The 14,471-nt window shown below is 37.8% G+C and overlaps 1 protein-coding gene across 3 annotated transcripts; it reads right to left on the bottom strand.

Annotated features, from left to right (window-relative positions):
* Positions 1–162: 162 nt before the first annotated feature.
* Positions 163–8,909, bottom strand: srsf7a (serine and arginine rich splicing factor 7a). 3 transcript variants are annotated; one of them, XR_009925166.1, is made up of 9 exons: positions 8,725–8,909; positions 6,772–7,008; positions 6,311–6,487; positions 6,076–6,168; positions 4,902–4,943; positions 3,813–3,857; positions 3,358–3,510; positions 1,967–2,517; positions 163–1,099 (listed from the first exon to the last, which is right to left on the bottom strand). XR_009925166.1 is itself a non-coding variant. In XM_062418982.1 (8 exons), the coding sequence occupies exons 2-8, from the start codon at positions 6,993–6,995 to the stop codon at positions 2,424–2,426; spliced, it is 828 nt and encodes a 275-aa protein (XP_062274966.1). In that variant the 5' UTR covers positions 6,996–7,008; positions 8,725–8,909; the 3' UTR covers positions 163–2,423. The 3 variants fall into 3 exon arrangements, 2 of the variants coding, with proteins under 2 accessions (XP_062274966.1, XP_062274967.1); XM_062418982.1 differs by having other exon boundaries at positions 163–2,517; XM_062418983.1 differs by lacking the exon at positions 1,967–2,517.
* Positions 8,910–14,471: the final 5,562 nt, after the last annotated feature.

Genomic DNA, 14,471 nt, shown 5'->3' with positions numbered 1-14,471 from the left:
CTGTCGACTACTTAAGGTGATTGTCAGGACAACATACAATAATTAAATGTCACAAAACATGACTGATATTTGAAGCATGTCAGAGTAGAATGGCTCCAAAGATTGGCAGGCAGGAGCATTGTTCCTGTCTCCAGCGTGAACAATAAAAACAAACAACAAAACTGACGTATGTTGTAGAGATTTATTCAAAAATAAAACTGCCACTGTCTTACCATATTAAGTCAGGAACAGAACAAAAACTGTTAAAGCAGCCCTTCAAAAATTAAACTTAAGCACATTTTTAAAACGAAAAAAAAAAAAAACACAGGATAAATCTTGAGATCAACACATAGGGGGAAATCTATTCAGCACACAGTGAAGCTGGTGAAGTTTGTAAAAAGGGCAGTGCAGCACAGAAACAACAAACAGTAGGAATGTGACATCATATATAAAGGCATGCAGGCAATGATGTATCTGCTTATGCCATGATGAATGGACTGGTTAAACAGCATCTTAAACCAAAAAAACAAAACAAAAAAATCAAATTGGAGTGCAATACAAAATGGTTTTTTTTTAAATTTTTTTTTACAGATTCTCAATGTGGAAGAAAAAAAATTAAAGTTCAGAAAATTTCACAGTTTAGGGAATAAAAGCAGTTCATCATTGCAATGACTTGTGTCTACTGGGTTACCTTCCACTGCAGTTTGCTGTATGAACCGCCCAAATCACTGTTAAAAGTCAACATTAACATACTGTAGGTGTTGCTTCATGTACTTGCTACTAGACATGTGGGAAGATAACGTATATTCACCATTAAAACAAAAATAAAATCTGCCACACTGATTAAATCTGCAACAATCTGAGGCTGCAGGACTACAGCCCTGGAGGAGGAGGTGGTGGGGATTGAAATTAGAAATCTTGGACTGGGCAAGTACAAAAAAAAAAAAAAAAAAAAAACAGCTGTAAGGGATGTAAAAGCAGTCAGGGTGCAGGGGTGGAGGGTCTGTCTGTTAAGGACAGGAGAGAAGGGGGTGGGGGGAGTAAGGGGATACTATAAGTCTTCTTCACTCAGTCTTCTGCTGGCGTAGGGCTTCGGTTTGGACTTGCTGAGCGGGAACGACTGAAACAGAAACATAGACGAGTTAGCGTGCCACAGGGGAGGATGGAAGAACGATCAGACAAAAATAAAAATAAAATAAAAAAGAAATCCCACATTATATTATCCAACAATTAAAAAAACACTACGAATATTCATGACTGGATGATATCAGAAATATTTGTTAACTGTCTGAAAATCTCTTTGATGCCCTCAGACATAAAAAGGTTAATTTCAAATAGTTCGACAGTTTACTTTTATAGGCCTGAAAAAGTAACTGTCAAAAGCTAAATACATAATTGAACCCCCGAGGCAAGCATACACCTATTCAAGCAAGCGACAGGTCATTGACACTGTTTTCATTTACTAATAGAAACAAATTGTTAACATAGTTTTGTTCTTTGGGGAGACAGGTAGGGCTTAGTCCTTCACAGACTAAACACACCTAGAAAAAAACAAAACTGTTCTACATCAATGTAACTGAGAAAGAAAACCACTATTACTATTAGTGTGCTGTGTATAAGTGCTAAAAAATGGATAATATATGAGGGAAGCGGTTTATAAAATGGTAATGATGTTTGTAACATGTATGGCACAAGAAGGAAAAAAACAAACAAAAAAACAAAACATGTGATAAAGCCTCCTCAGAGATATCAGCCCATTAAAATTCATGTTACCTCTCTTGCACTCACTCACTCACTCGGGTCAGTCATCCACACACTCTGTTATCATGCTCGTTAATGTCTCAACTTTAGCTCTATATATTAAATATATATATATATAAAATCACCAGTTTCTTTCCCCAGAGTAAATCAACCTGTGTGCAAATTTGTCTTTTTTTTTCTTTTGACCATCAATATGAGCTTGTCAGGGGGTTTGATTTTTGGTTACCTTTGGAGACAGTGGCAGAAACAACAAGTACAGAGAAGCGAAGGATGAAAGGACTGAAGGACGGATGACTACAACTCGGAGAGACACTGCGCTGGGAGGCTCTTGAAGACTGATCTCTCGTCAGATCTCTTTCTCTCACTTTCAGAAGCTAAGACAGAGGCCGAAGAACTCTGGTAGGTAGGAAAGGGGGTCTGGTAGGTAGGTAATGGATTTAAAAAGGTAGTGGTCGAACTCTGAACTGTGTGGGTCAGCCCTCTGGTAGATCTGACGGCTGGCTGGGTGACTCTAGTAGAACAACTGTATGTGTGCGCGGGCTGATCTCGTCTGAGCGTGTGCGTCGGTTGGACAGACGGTCACCCATTCATTCACTGTGGGGAGGATTCGGTCGGTAGGTCGACCTCTTTCTCGCTGTCTAACACCAGCTGCAGGCGAAGGCTGATCTCAGGTCAGCGCTTAGTCACCCTCCCGCAGGACGTACACACCGCCAGCTGGCAGACCCTGGGCCTGGGATCAGCTGCAGTGTCAGTGCAGTGCTCAGCTCCCACCACACGCTTTAAAGAAAATATGAAAAATAAACAAAACTGTTCTGCAAAGATGCTTAACTTAAGTTACACCAATGGTGTCGTTTTGTATGATCTCTACTAAGTATTTGCAAGAGACTTTTCTTGAGCTAGCCACATTCAGGCTGGGGAATTACAATTTAAAGAGAAAAATTTAAACATTTATAATCCTACTTCTGATGATCTTTACTCAACACTTAAAACTAATAGATACAATTTTCTCTCTTGCTCTGTCACCCTGAACTCATTTATTTAAGTGTAGGGATACATCTATGCTGAGCGGAAACCGTCTGTCATGTGCCCTCTTTTCAGGATTGAGTGATAAACTGAGCTTAAAACAGTGCCGAGCTCTCAAGAAAAAAAGAGCACACGAGAGAGGTCAAATCATTCAACCTTTTTTATACTTCCCTATACCAGGCAGAGAGCCCCAAGTCGCTGTCCTCTACACCCCTCCCCCTTCACACTGGTCCACAGCAGAGGCAGGAGGACTTGGTAGAAGATTCAGATCTCTGTGTTGAGGAGGCTGAGGGTCCTCCGGGTCGTTCATCTCTACACGGCAGTGGTTTGGTGGCAGCATGGCGCTCCCAGTTGGAAGGAGAATCTATTTAACGTTCCCTGCCTAGGATGAAGCACCTAGCTCTGCCTAAACTGACCCTCCCTTGGAATGTCAGACAAGTTGTGAACATCTATAATGGATGATCTAAACCTTCCTACTGAGGTGTTACATACTTTGTAAAACAATGACTGGGCATGACTAAGTACTACAAACTCAATAAAAAACAGCCTACACCCTATTTCAGGGAATGAGAGACACCTAAACTGAGGGTTTACCTGTTCCTCTTGTGATTCGCCGACTGAGATCGTGAGCGGGACCGAGACACAGAGCGTCCCCTGGGTGCAGAGCGTCCCCTGGGTGCAGAGCGTCCCCTGGGAGCAGAGCGTCCCCTGGGAGCAGACCCAGATCGAGACCGAGATCTGGAGCGACTGGAGGAGGGAAAAATGGTAAAGCATATATCACTACTACAGTAAAAGTCACAAGAATATAAAAACAAACTCTTGCAAACTCAATTTTATAAAAAGTGAGGTGATGAATTTATTAAGGTGAAAAAACAAGTCAACACACCAGCAGCAATAATTTTAAGTGTTTAAAAATCATGATGCAAAACAATCATACTCTGGATGTGTCACGTACTGGTTCGGACAAATTGATTTGTAATGACAACAGCACTCCGTTTCAGTTCCTTGTCCTTGTCTATAATTTTGGTTTGCATACACACATGACCTACCTTCTCACAGGAGTCCTGGACTTGGAACGGGCTGGGGAGCCAGACCTGTTGTTACAGGAAATAAGGCGGGTTTAATTAAAGCATTGGTGGGAATAACACCCCAGGTGTTAACCGCTCAACAAACCTGAATGTGCATTTCCTGAAGGAAAGTGTGTGATTACTGTATGTAAATTAAGACTGCCAACTATTAAAACTGGTTGTTTTCAAACTGTAGAACCTACAAATCAAGTTGTACAAGAATAAGAAGTAGGACGGTATGCAGTAAGCCAATAAAGTGCAAATCGATCATCATGTTTTGAATTGTTTTGGTTGTCAGAGAGAAAACCACACACGATGAGATAGGCCTCTTTTAGAAAGACTGATTTGCAGTTTTAATCAGACTGAAAAACCTATAACTTATGTGGGAAATATATTCACATTTTTGGAGTGAGGAGGCTTATAGCAACATTTTAAAGTATGTTACGTGCTTCAATTGAATAGTTAGAACTGTATTTTACCTGCATTTACTTTTTTTTATCTTAAAAAAAAAATCCCCAAAGAAATCAGTACCTTCGCTTGAATAATGAATGCTTGAAACTTGGTCTGTAGGCAAACGTATGTCTTTTTGAGCATGTGAGTTTCAAAGTTAGTTTTTCAACTTTCCAACTAAGGCAGACCACTCCTACCATATCATTATATTTATAAAATAAATAAAAAAAAGAACTCATTGGATAATGCTAGAAAAAAAAGTGAGCGTAACATAGCAACCATCAGTGAAACATGCTTCACTTGTTTTTTTTATTGTAAGCGTTTTTCTAGTTGTTTCTAGAGCGTGTGTGGAGCATTAAGTGCAGACAAAGATTAAATAAAAACCACAAATTAAAAAGAGTGAAGAACAAAGTGCACAATTACACACGGCACACAGAATCAATTGATCTCTGAAGAAGGTAATAATCATCACATCCTGTCCTCCACCAGATTCTGCTGCAAAACTGGATTAACACACCTACTGCAGAACTGCTGTATATCACACGGCTCGCTATCAATGCAAAAAAAGAAGAATAAACAATCTTTTTTATTTTATTACAGTTCAACAAACTGCATTCTTACCTGCTCCTGCGCCTGGAATAGGATGGAGATCGACGACGGCTCCTGAGAAGGTAAAACAAAAGTTAGAAAAAAGGGCATCTGGAGATAAATTCAAGGCTCATCTGATATGTATTAAAATAAAAAACCCAAATAAAACAGACTGTGTTCATGTGTGAACCAGAATTTAAAGGAACAAACTCATTTTTTAAATTTGCAGTGTAATTTATCAAATTAGGCATATTTATTTATTTTTCATCATTTAATTTTGGTGCTTTGAGCATCAAAAAGTTAAAATGGAAATGGTGAACAAAAAGCCATGAGCATATTGAAGTGAAGTACACGCAGTGTTGGGGAGTAACTAGTAACAAGTAATGGTGTTACGTAATTTAATTACAAAACAGACTGAACCTGAACTTGCCCTTACAGCTGAAAACTTTGTTAGAAATTTAGAAAAGTAATCAAATGTAATAAGTTACATTACTTTGATTAAAGCTGCAGTCTGTAACTATTTTTGTGTCATATTTGCTAAAATTGTCATTATAATCTGACAGTAGAATAAAATACAGAGAAACTGTGACAAAATCCACTGTCTCTGGGTCCACCCAGTGGTTGTAAAATGATTTGCAAGAATCAACCGCTCCCGAGTCAAAACAACCAATCAGAGCCCGGAGGAGTGTCAATGACGCTATACACATGCTGCTGGCAGCCCTCCTTCCCCGCACAGTGCGTACTCTTACTCGGCAGCGCTCATCCCCCGTGCAGTGTCTGCTTTGCTGTCACTCGGTTAAACAGGCTTCCTCTCTTACTGTGGGGACGAGCCTTCACCTGCACGGCAGGTTACTCTGTGGGGAGGGGCTTAGAAGGCATCACTGCAGCGCAGCAAAGAGGAAGAAGGAAGGACCTGGAGGCTGTACTTGTTCAAATTTTCTGGCTAAGTCCACTACATACTGCAGCTTTAAGTAATTGAAGTAGTTACACCTAATATCTCTAAACTCTCAAATGGGTTACCAAAGCCATCTGGGTGGATAGATTTAACTCAGGATAAGAGGAACAATAAGTTATCTTGTGTTTTTGACTGAGTCATGCTTTTATGTGCCACTGTATATTTACACTCCAGTGAAGAGTAAACAGACTCCACAGCATTAAGAACCAGCATTTCATGTTGCTTCATGAGGCGTATCTGTGTTGACTTTACCGGCTTTGGCTTTGGCTACGGCTGCGGGAGCGAGAGCGGTAGCGGTGCCCACGGGATCTGGACCTTGAGCGAGACCGAGAACGAGAGTGAGACCTGTAACAGGAACACAAGTTTATTCCTTTCTGTCCTTTTGATGGAATATCAATACATATAAAATCAAAGCAACTTCATTTATGCTGAAAAAGTGCATTACATGGGCCATAACTGCGTGCAAAAACAGACTGTGTTGCTTCACCTGCTGCTGCGGCGGCCCCTCTTGCTGAAGCGGTAGCAGTCGTAGGCGTAGTGTCCCCGGTCCCCACACTGGTAACACCGATCATTGGGGTCGAACTGGCGCCGACTGGGGCGCCCGCGGCCCTTCCTGGACATTCCTGTTGACAGCTCCACACGGACACGGGAACCACACAGCACCCTGCGGAAAAGGAAGAGTCAGTGAGAAACTATTTAATTCCTGCTGTGGTGATTAAAAACACCAGATTAGGTTAGATTGTATTTTCTCAGCTCGTCAGGTAATACACACACACACAAATTTGGCCTCTTATTCATGATGAGAAGATTTTGGTGTTAGTTGGGCTGAAAGTTGTTGAGGAGGGATTTCTAAATTTCACAGTAGTGGGTTATACTGGTTAAATTACTGTTTCTTCTACGTCGTTTTTGGGAGAAAGTCACAGACTACAGAAATACGCCACTACTCACTTTCCATCCATGCCTTTCACTGCATCTTCTGCATCTCTGGGATCCTCAAACTCCACGAAGGCAAACCCAGGTGGGTTCCTGGCCACCCAGACGCTCCTCAGTGGGCCGTAGTAACTGAACGCTCGCTCCAGCTCCCCCTTGGCAGCACCGTTGCCTAGGTCACCCACATACACTTTACAATCAGTGCTCCGAGATGAACTACGGGATGATGAATGGTACGACATCTTTTCCGTCTGTCTGTTGAAAAAAACAGAAAATGAACATGGTGAAAGTCATTTTTTAAGAAAGCAAAGCAAAGCAAATAAATAAATAATTATTTTATTTCTATCCGCCTGATATATATATATATATATATATATATATATATATATATATATATATATATATATATATATATATCATTATAATTTCATTGAATTAAATCATGTAACTTGATCTATGTCCAATGAAATTATATTACCATAAGTTGCCACTTTTTCTAAAGAATTTATGAATAATCAGCACAATATGAATAACTTAGGTTGCAGCTATTGGATTTATCTGCACATTTGTAAAATAAAAGTCAGAGAAAAATAGTAATATAAAAATAAAACATGTGCAGGTGAGGCAGAAATTCACTATGGGCTTATCTCACCTATAAGAGATAAAACACAATAAGAATGCAAGATAAAATATCTGAATACACATAAATAAAAATAAATTAACCTAAATAATATAACATAAATGTTGCAAAATAAAATAAAGCAAAATAGTAAAATTACAAGTAAAAAACAACAACTTTACATCGCCAAATAAATATTACATTTATTGATCTCTGTGGGGGAATATAGCATAACAGTATCCAGGTTTACAAAGGTTACTTGGGAAATTTAATAGGTTACAGATTACTAGTTATCCTATTTAAAATGTAATAAACAATGTAACTATTTCAATTACTTCAAAGTAATGTAACTTATTAAATTTGATTACAAAAAAGTTTTCAGTTTTTCATGGATACTGGCACGATTTATAAGGGAAATCATTTCTTATAAATTAAGATTTATCTCTCATTTGAAAATGTATTCATTAGTTCATGTACATTTTGGAATATAAAATAAAGATATTTGATGAAAAAAGGTCAACAACTGGGGCTTAACTGGTACTGTGACACCATTTAAGCCCATTTGTGCTCCAAATATGCCCACATTATGATTTCTTTACAAAATATTAAAAACAATATTGATTTCAAAAAATTAAAAACAGCAATATATTTATTCAGTAATATTTTAAATATTAAAAAATGAAGGAAAACCCCTCCTGAGTAAAATCTTAAAGGTGTGACTTTAGATGTAACCTCCTTTGTAATAATCAACATTTTCATAAGTAACTGTAATTTAATGACTTTCTCTCGGTAACTATATTTTGTAATCAAATAAGCTAACGCGGGTAACATATAACAAGTAACTCCTTAACATTAACAGTATCTGTGCTGTTACAGATTTCAGACCCTGCTGCAGAGCTTCAGTTTCTCTGCAGCAGGTGCAGCAGCAGCAGCAGCGCCTCATAGCGCGCCAAAGGCGGCCTCAGCAGGCCTCTGTAAACCGCACTGGTACCGTATACTCTGCATTTCCTCAGAAGAATCAGCCCGAGTGAACTCCAATCGCGTACACGACTGATTTGTTAGGTTTGTGTAATACAATTAGCTTAATGTTTAACTAGAGGATACAGATCCGGTGGTAACGTATCAGCGGGCCCGTTTTAAGGACAAACGGCTGAATAACGATAGCAACTTAAGGACGACTGGTTCAAATTAAATACACAAAATATATCTTTAATTGGTATATGGTAGTAATAAATATATACTGAGATGTATTGTGTATTTGATATGAATGTATATATAGTGTATATATATTCCAGGAATTAGTCGAAGCCATGCACTCATTGCCTCATAAACAATGGCGGTCACGATGTTACCTTGTTCCGATGATCTGCGACGAACCTCCAAACGGAGAGGAAACTCCAGCAACCTGAGGTGGTCTTTACCACCACAACCGAGTCTTTTTCAACACCGAATGAGCCAAAACAGCAACTAGTACAAACATTAACGACTTCCCCACATGTCTCTCACACAGGCTGCTTAGCCAACTAGCAACGGGAAGTGACCCCCCCCGTAACCTGGCAACGTAACATCCGCATCTGCGCACTGTGACTCTAAATGATTCCCATTGCAGTAAAAGTACATAAGTATTATTAGTGATGTTTTACAGTGAAAGTTCACAAGTACGAGCTTGATGTAGTTAAAGTATTACAGTAAAAGTACATGAGTATAATGAGTGATGTAGTTAAAGTATTACAGTAAAAGTACATAAGTATTATGAGCTTGATGTGGTTAAAGTATTGCAGTAAAAGTACATAAGTATTATGAGTGATGTAGTTAAAGTATTACAGTAAAGGTACATGAGTATTATGAGGTTGATGTAGTTAAAGTATTACAGCAAAAGTACATATTATGAGTGATGTAGTTAAAGTATTACAGTAAAAGTAGTGGTCCCTCTGACTGATATATTATTATATATGACATCATTAGATTATTAATAGTGAAGCATCAGAGCAGCATGTTACTGTTGTAGCTGCTGGAGGTGGAGCTAGTTTACACTACTCACAATACACATGGAGTTACCCAGGGTATGAAATGTGTTACTAAATAAAGCTGCCTTGCCTTGCCTTGCCTATTCAGAGGTGGGAAGTAACAAAGTATATTCATACATACATTGACTCTAAGCCACCTGTTAAGAAATAACTCATCCAACTTTGAAAAGACATTGCAAGAAACTGGGTTTCAGACAAAAAAAAACATACAATGTCAGAGAATATACAAGTTTATTTCTCATAAATTTGAAGGAGTAGAACGGAAGTGAGTGTATGTGGATGTGCAGTAGGCTAATTGAATTGTGAACAGAAAAGTGAAGAGTATTAAATGTGTGGCCATCCTGTTCAAGCAGCGGAGCCTCTTTGTTTTTATTCTATAACCTAATTAAGTATGGGTGTCTATAAGGCTCAGTTACACAAGTATCTCCTTATTGCTAAACCCAACTGAAAAGTACAATTTGATCAGTTCTTCAACAGCACTCTTCAGTGTTGCAAAGTGAGGCTGTGTGACTGCTTGGTAGAATAAAACACTATTCCCCCCAAGTTTTTTTCTCGTATATTTGGGAATGTCGGAGAATACCTGACTTTCTTATAAATTTACAACTTTAATCTCAAAACCAGACTGTGTCCAGTGTTTTATTTTCTGTACAGGTTGTAAATAAAAGAGGAAAACTATCTACTACTACTATTTTGTGTGCCGAGAACTTTTTTCGTTTTGTCCAGTTATCAGCTGAGGTATTGTGTATCATAGACGGTAAAATTAATTTTTACCTTTTACTTTTGTACTTAAGTACATTTCAGACCCTGTACTTTCTTACTTTTACTTGAGTAAAGGAGTTGAATGAGTATTCTACTTTTACCTTTCTTTTTTTTTTTTTTTTTACACAATATCTGTACTTTTTCTTAAGTACGGAATGTGAGTACTTTTGTCACTTCTGCAACTACTTTATACAGTTAGCTAGTTTAGTCTAGTGGTTCCCACCCTAGGGGCCGACCCCTCCAAATGATTCAGCACTTAAATGTGCATGAGTTGATTAATGGGAGAGGATAGTAGAAAAAACACAGTTTTTAGACTTTTTCCTCTAATCTTTGATTTTTTCTGAAACATTGGATCATTTGAACATTTATTGAAATGAAACCATGTGAGAAATTTAGAGGGAAAAATCACAATTTGGTGGAGCTGTTAACAACTCCATCTGAAATGTGACCCTGACTACACACTGCTTTTTGTAAGACATCAAAAGACAAAAAGGTTGGAAACCACTGGTTTCATCTTTAACAATGTGTTGTATTTTAAAAGCTTTTTATAGGCTTTTATCCATTGTGTCAAATCCTCATCTGATAAGTAACTAAAGCTGTGAAATGAATGCAGTGGAGCAGAAACTACAACATTTTCCTCTGAAATGTAGTGGAAGTATAAAGTAAAATCAAATGGAAATACTCAAGTAAAGTACAAGCACCTCAAAATTGTAAAGTACATATTGTACAGTACTTGAGTAAATGTATGTTGTTACTTTCTAGCAAAGATTATGGACCAAATTATTTGTAGTAGTCACACTTACAAACTATAACGCTGCATTCTTCAGTGGGAGTTATACTGAGATTCATGCTATGAACCCTGCACCATGTAATACTTCCTAAAAAAGCCATCTTATCGCACTTCAGTGGGCACATTGAGGAACTACCACCACAGAGGACATAAAGGAGATGAAGATACACATTAAGATATAAGATGACTCATGGAACAATATTGTGAGTCTGATTTGTGTCAATTGCCACTTTAAAATCATTATTACAGACTATTTGTGACATTCCAAATTATGCTTGCAGGCCCGCACCTTAAACTTCAACTTAGATTTTCAATGAGCACTGAGAAACTTTCCTCCTTCAGCAGATTAATGTGAAAACTAACTCTGATATACTACAAAAATAAGACTGGTCTTTGAATGAACTACTTTTTTGAATGAACTACTATTTTTTGTACATAAGAAATACATTTTCCAAGTAAAGTCAGTCAAAAAAATAAAGTAAAGTAAAGTTAACTTTTCTTGCCAAATTAAGTAGATTTTACTTGAATAAATTAAGTTATTTTACTTTAAAAATGTAGTTTTCACACACAAAAAATTAATAGTTCATACAAAGACCAATCTATCTACATAATAATCTGATGCAAAAAGTTGCTTTAATTTTTTAAAATACATCAAGCACAATATTTTTCAGTATAAGATCATGGCAATAAAGTTAGTAGATTTTATGAAGTCACAAAAAAACTAAACACAGTTTTGAGTGGAGTGGGACTTGAAAAATGATCTTAAGTCAACTGGTGAGGGCGAAGTGACTGCTAACAAACTTCATCACTTGATTACTTGATAATTAAATGAATAAATAATTAATAAAATACTGAACTCTTCCGCCCTCACTATGTGTGACGGTGCACAACAGCAAACTAAACACACTTTCAATAAGCAGTGTATGATATCATCTCTATTATATACTACATTCTTACTGTTAAATGTTTGTTTTATGTAAAGCACATTGAGTTGCCATTGTGTATGAAATGCGCTATATAAATAAAACTGCCTTGCCTTGCTTTACATTACATTGTGCATCACTTTTGGTGGATTGAGTGTACATTTACACAGATAATCAGCATGGATATCTGTATTATTCACATTGAAGTCACCTCAATATATAGATATAAGCAGCAAATCCTCATATTTGACAATATGGAACCAAAGAATATTTGACATTTTTGCTTTTTAAATTTTTCAGTCCACTAAACTTTTTGAGTAGCATAAATTTAAAAGAACTTATAGTTATGAAATCATAATAGGTTGGTGTATAGTGCCCCTCTCCCCTATACCTGTACATATATAATTAAAAAATACTCATTTGGGATCAAGCTATAGCAGGTCTTTGTTGGTCTTACTCATGATGAGTTTTTTTGGTTGTGTTTGAGTTTCATGCATGGATTATTGAAAATGGTCATAAGGGTCCTGAAGCCACAGCCTCTATATGTTTAACATCCTTATCTCATACTCTGTCTATCCATGTCGAGTTAGATTGACTCATTTAGTGCAAGAATAATGACTCAGACACGTTCAGCCTTGAAAATAAATAAACTATATTCAAATAAGGTCAGCTTTACTTGATTAAAGACCTTTGTTTTCTTTCAGTAACACGTTACACCTCATGCCATGTTCTCAAAAACAAGTTGTCATGTTTTTTCTAAGATTTTTTTCTCCCACATTTCATAAGAAAACTTAAATATCTTCAGTTAATAATTTATTACAGTATTGAATAAATGTATAATGTCTATCACATGATATCGTATCAGTCGTTATTTCCCTACAAAGGTTCATCAGGCAGAGAGAGAGAAATTTTCATCATCACAGGAAAAAACTTCACAGAGAGACACATTGAAGAGCAAGACCTGGGAGGGAGCGAATGGGAGAAGAAGAAGAAGAGACGAAGAAGAGGAGAGAAGAAGAAGAAGAATAGCAGAGAAGGAGAAGAGGAGGGGGTACACTAACACAGACACAGAAATATCGTACACCAACAAACAAAAGATGACCTGGGATGTTGCTCGTCGTGGATGTCGCCTTGACACAACAGAGCAGGCGTTTTAATTTCAGTTTCTAAAGGGAACTAAACAAATAAGCAGTAGACACTAAATCCATAAATGCTGTGTGTGTGTGTGTGTGTGCTTCTGTTCTGTTGATGTCTGGATGCACTGTTTGTGTCTGTATGTGTGTGGGTCAGTGACACATAAGGGTTGGCAAGATGAGTAGTTTTTAGTTACTTGTCAAATTATCTTACCACAAAAGAATGGTAAATATTACATATTTTATCCACCTACAGTATATTTGAGTAATAATTACTTAATTTAAGAAAAAATGAAATGGTTCCTGATTGATATGATTCCCCAGATTAAATGTAATACTTAGAACAATTGTATTCCATTACCTTTATTTAATATAAAAAGTTATAATGTAAGATCATGCCAAACTAGTTGACATGGTATTTTATTGAGAATTTAGTATTTTTAAGCAAGTTGAATTATTTGGTACAACGTTTTTATGGTTACACCACTTAGACATTTTTGCCATAATCCTCTAATATATTCTCTCAAAATGGATTAAAAGCAGAAATGTTATGTTGGGCCCACAAAAAAAGTGTGTAAGTTATTCATACGTTTATTTTCACATTTTATCCCCTTTAAATTTGACTAAACCACATGGACACAAAAAAAATGTCATTGACCCGTGTGTGTGTGTGTGTGTGTGTGTGTGTGTGTATATATGTGTGTCACTTGCTCATTTTGTTTAACTGGTGTTTGGGATTCAAACTGTGTGTTGGGGGGGATGAACTCGATAAAATATGCCTAAAGGCGTCCATCACAGTAGACCATGCTGCTAACACACGTACACAGGGATTCATCATGCATCTGCAGAGGAACACGGAGGGGAGCACAAACACTGACACACACTGTGGGAGGTGTGGGGGTGAGGAGGAGAGGCTGGATAAAGGGGGGTTAGGTGGGGGTAGAGGGGTTTGGGGTGGGGGAGGCATCACATCTAGCTACAGAACAGCAAAGAAGGCCAAAGCCAGACAGTTAGTACAGAAGTTCATGGAAACGTGGAACATTGTCCGGACATTGTAGACAGTTCTGTTGTGGGTGCTGAGCCGGACCAGGATCACATCTGCTGGGTTCATAATCAGAGGGTCCATCCTGTTCCCGCTGAGGTGCTGATGCTTTTATCCCCCCCCCTTCAGTCATAGATTACACATGAGTTCAGCAGATCTCTGTGTGTGAGTGTATGTGTGTGTGTGCGTATTTATGTGTGATGTGTAATCTTGGTCCTGTACCTGTTGGTTTTTAATCTTACACACCTGAACCTCACACTGAAAAAAAATACATCTGCCTGTTTAAGCCCACGACAACCCGAGACTGACGAATATACTGGCAATGTTCCACACTGTTTCTTCATGTAAACATGCTTCTTACACTCAAAAAACGACTTCTCCTCCTTTTAAGAGAACCGGACGACGATATGCACGTCGGCGGAGGC

Source organism: Scomber scombrus, chromosome 5 (assembly GCF_963691925.1).
Source record: "Scomber scombrus chromosome 5, fScoSco1.1, whole genome shotgun sequence".
NCBI classification, from domain to species: Eukaryota; Metazoa; Chordata; class Actinopteri; order Scombriformes; family Scombridae; genus Scomber; species Scomber scombrus.
The sequence above is the reverse complement of the archived record's forward strand: the minus strand, read 5'-3'. Positions and strand labels throughout refer to the sequence as shown.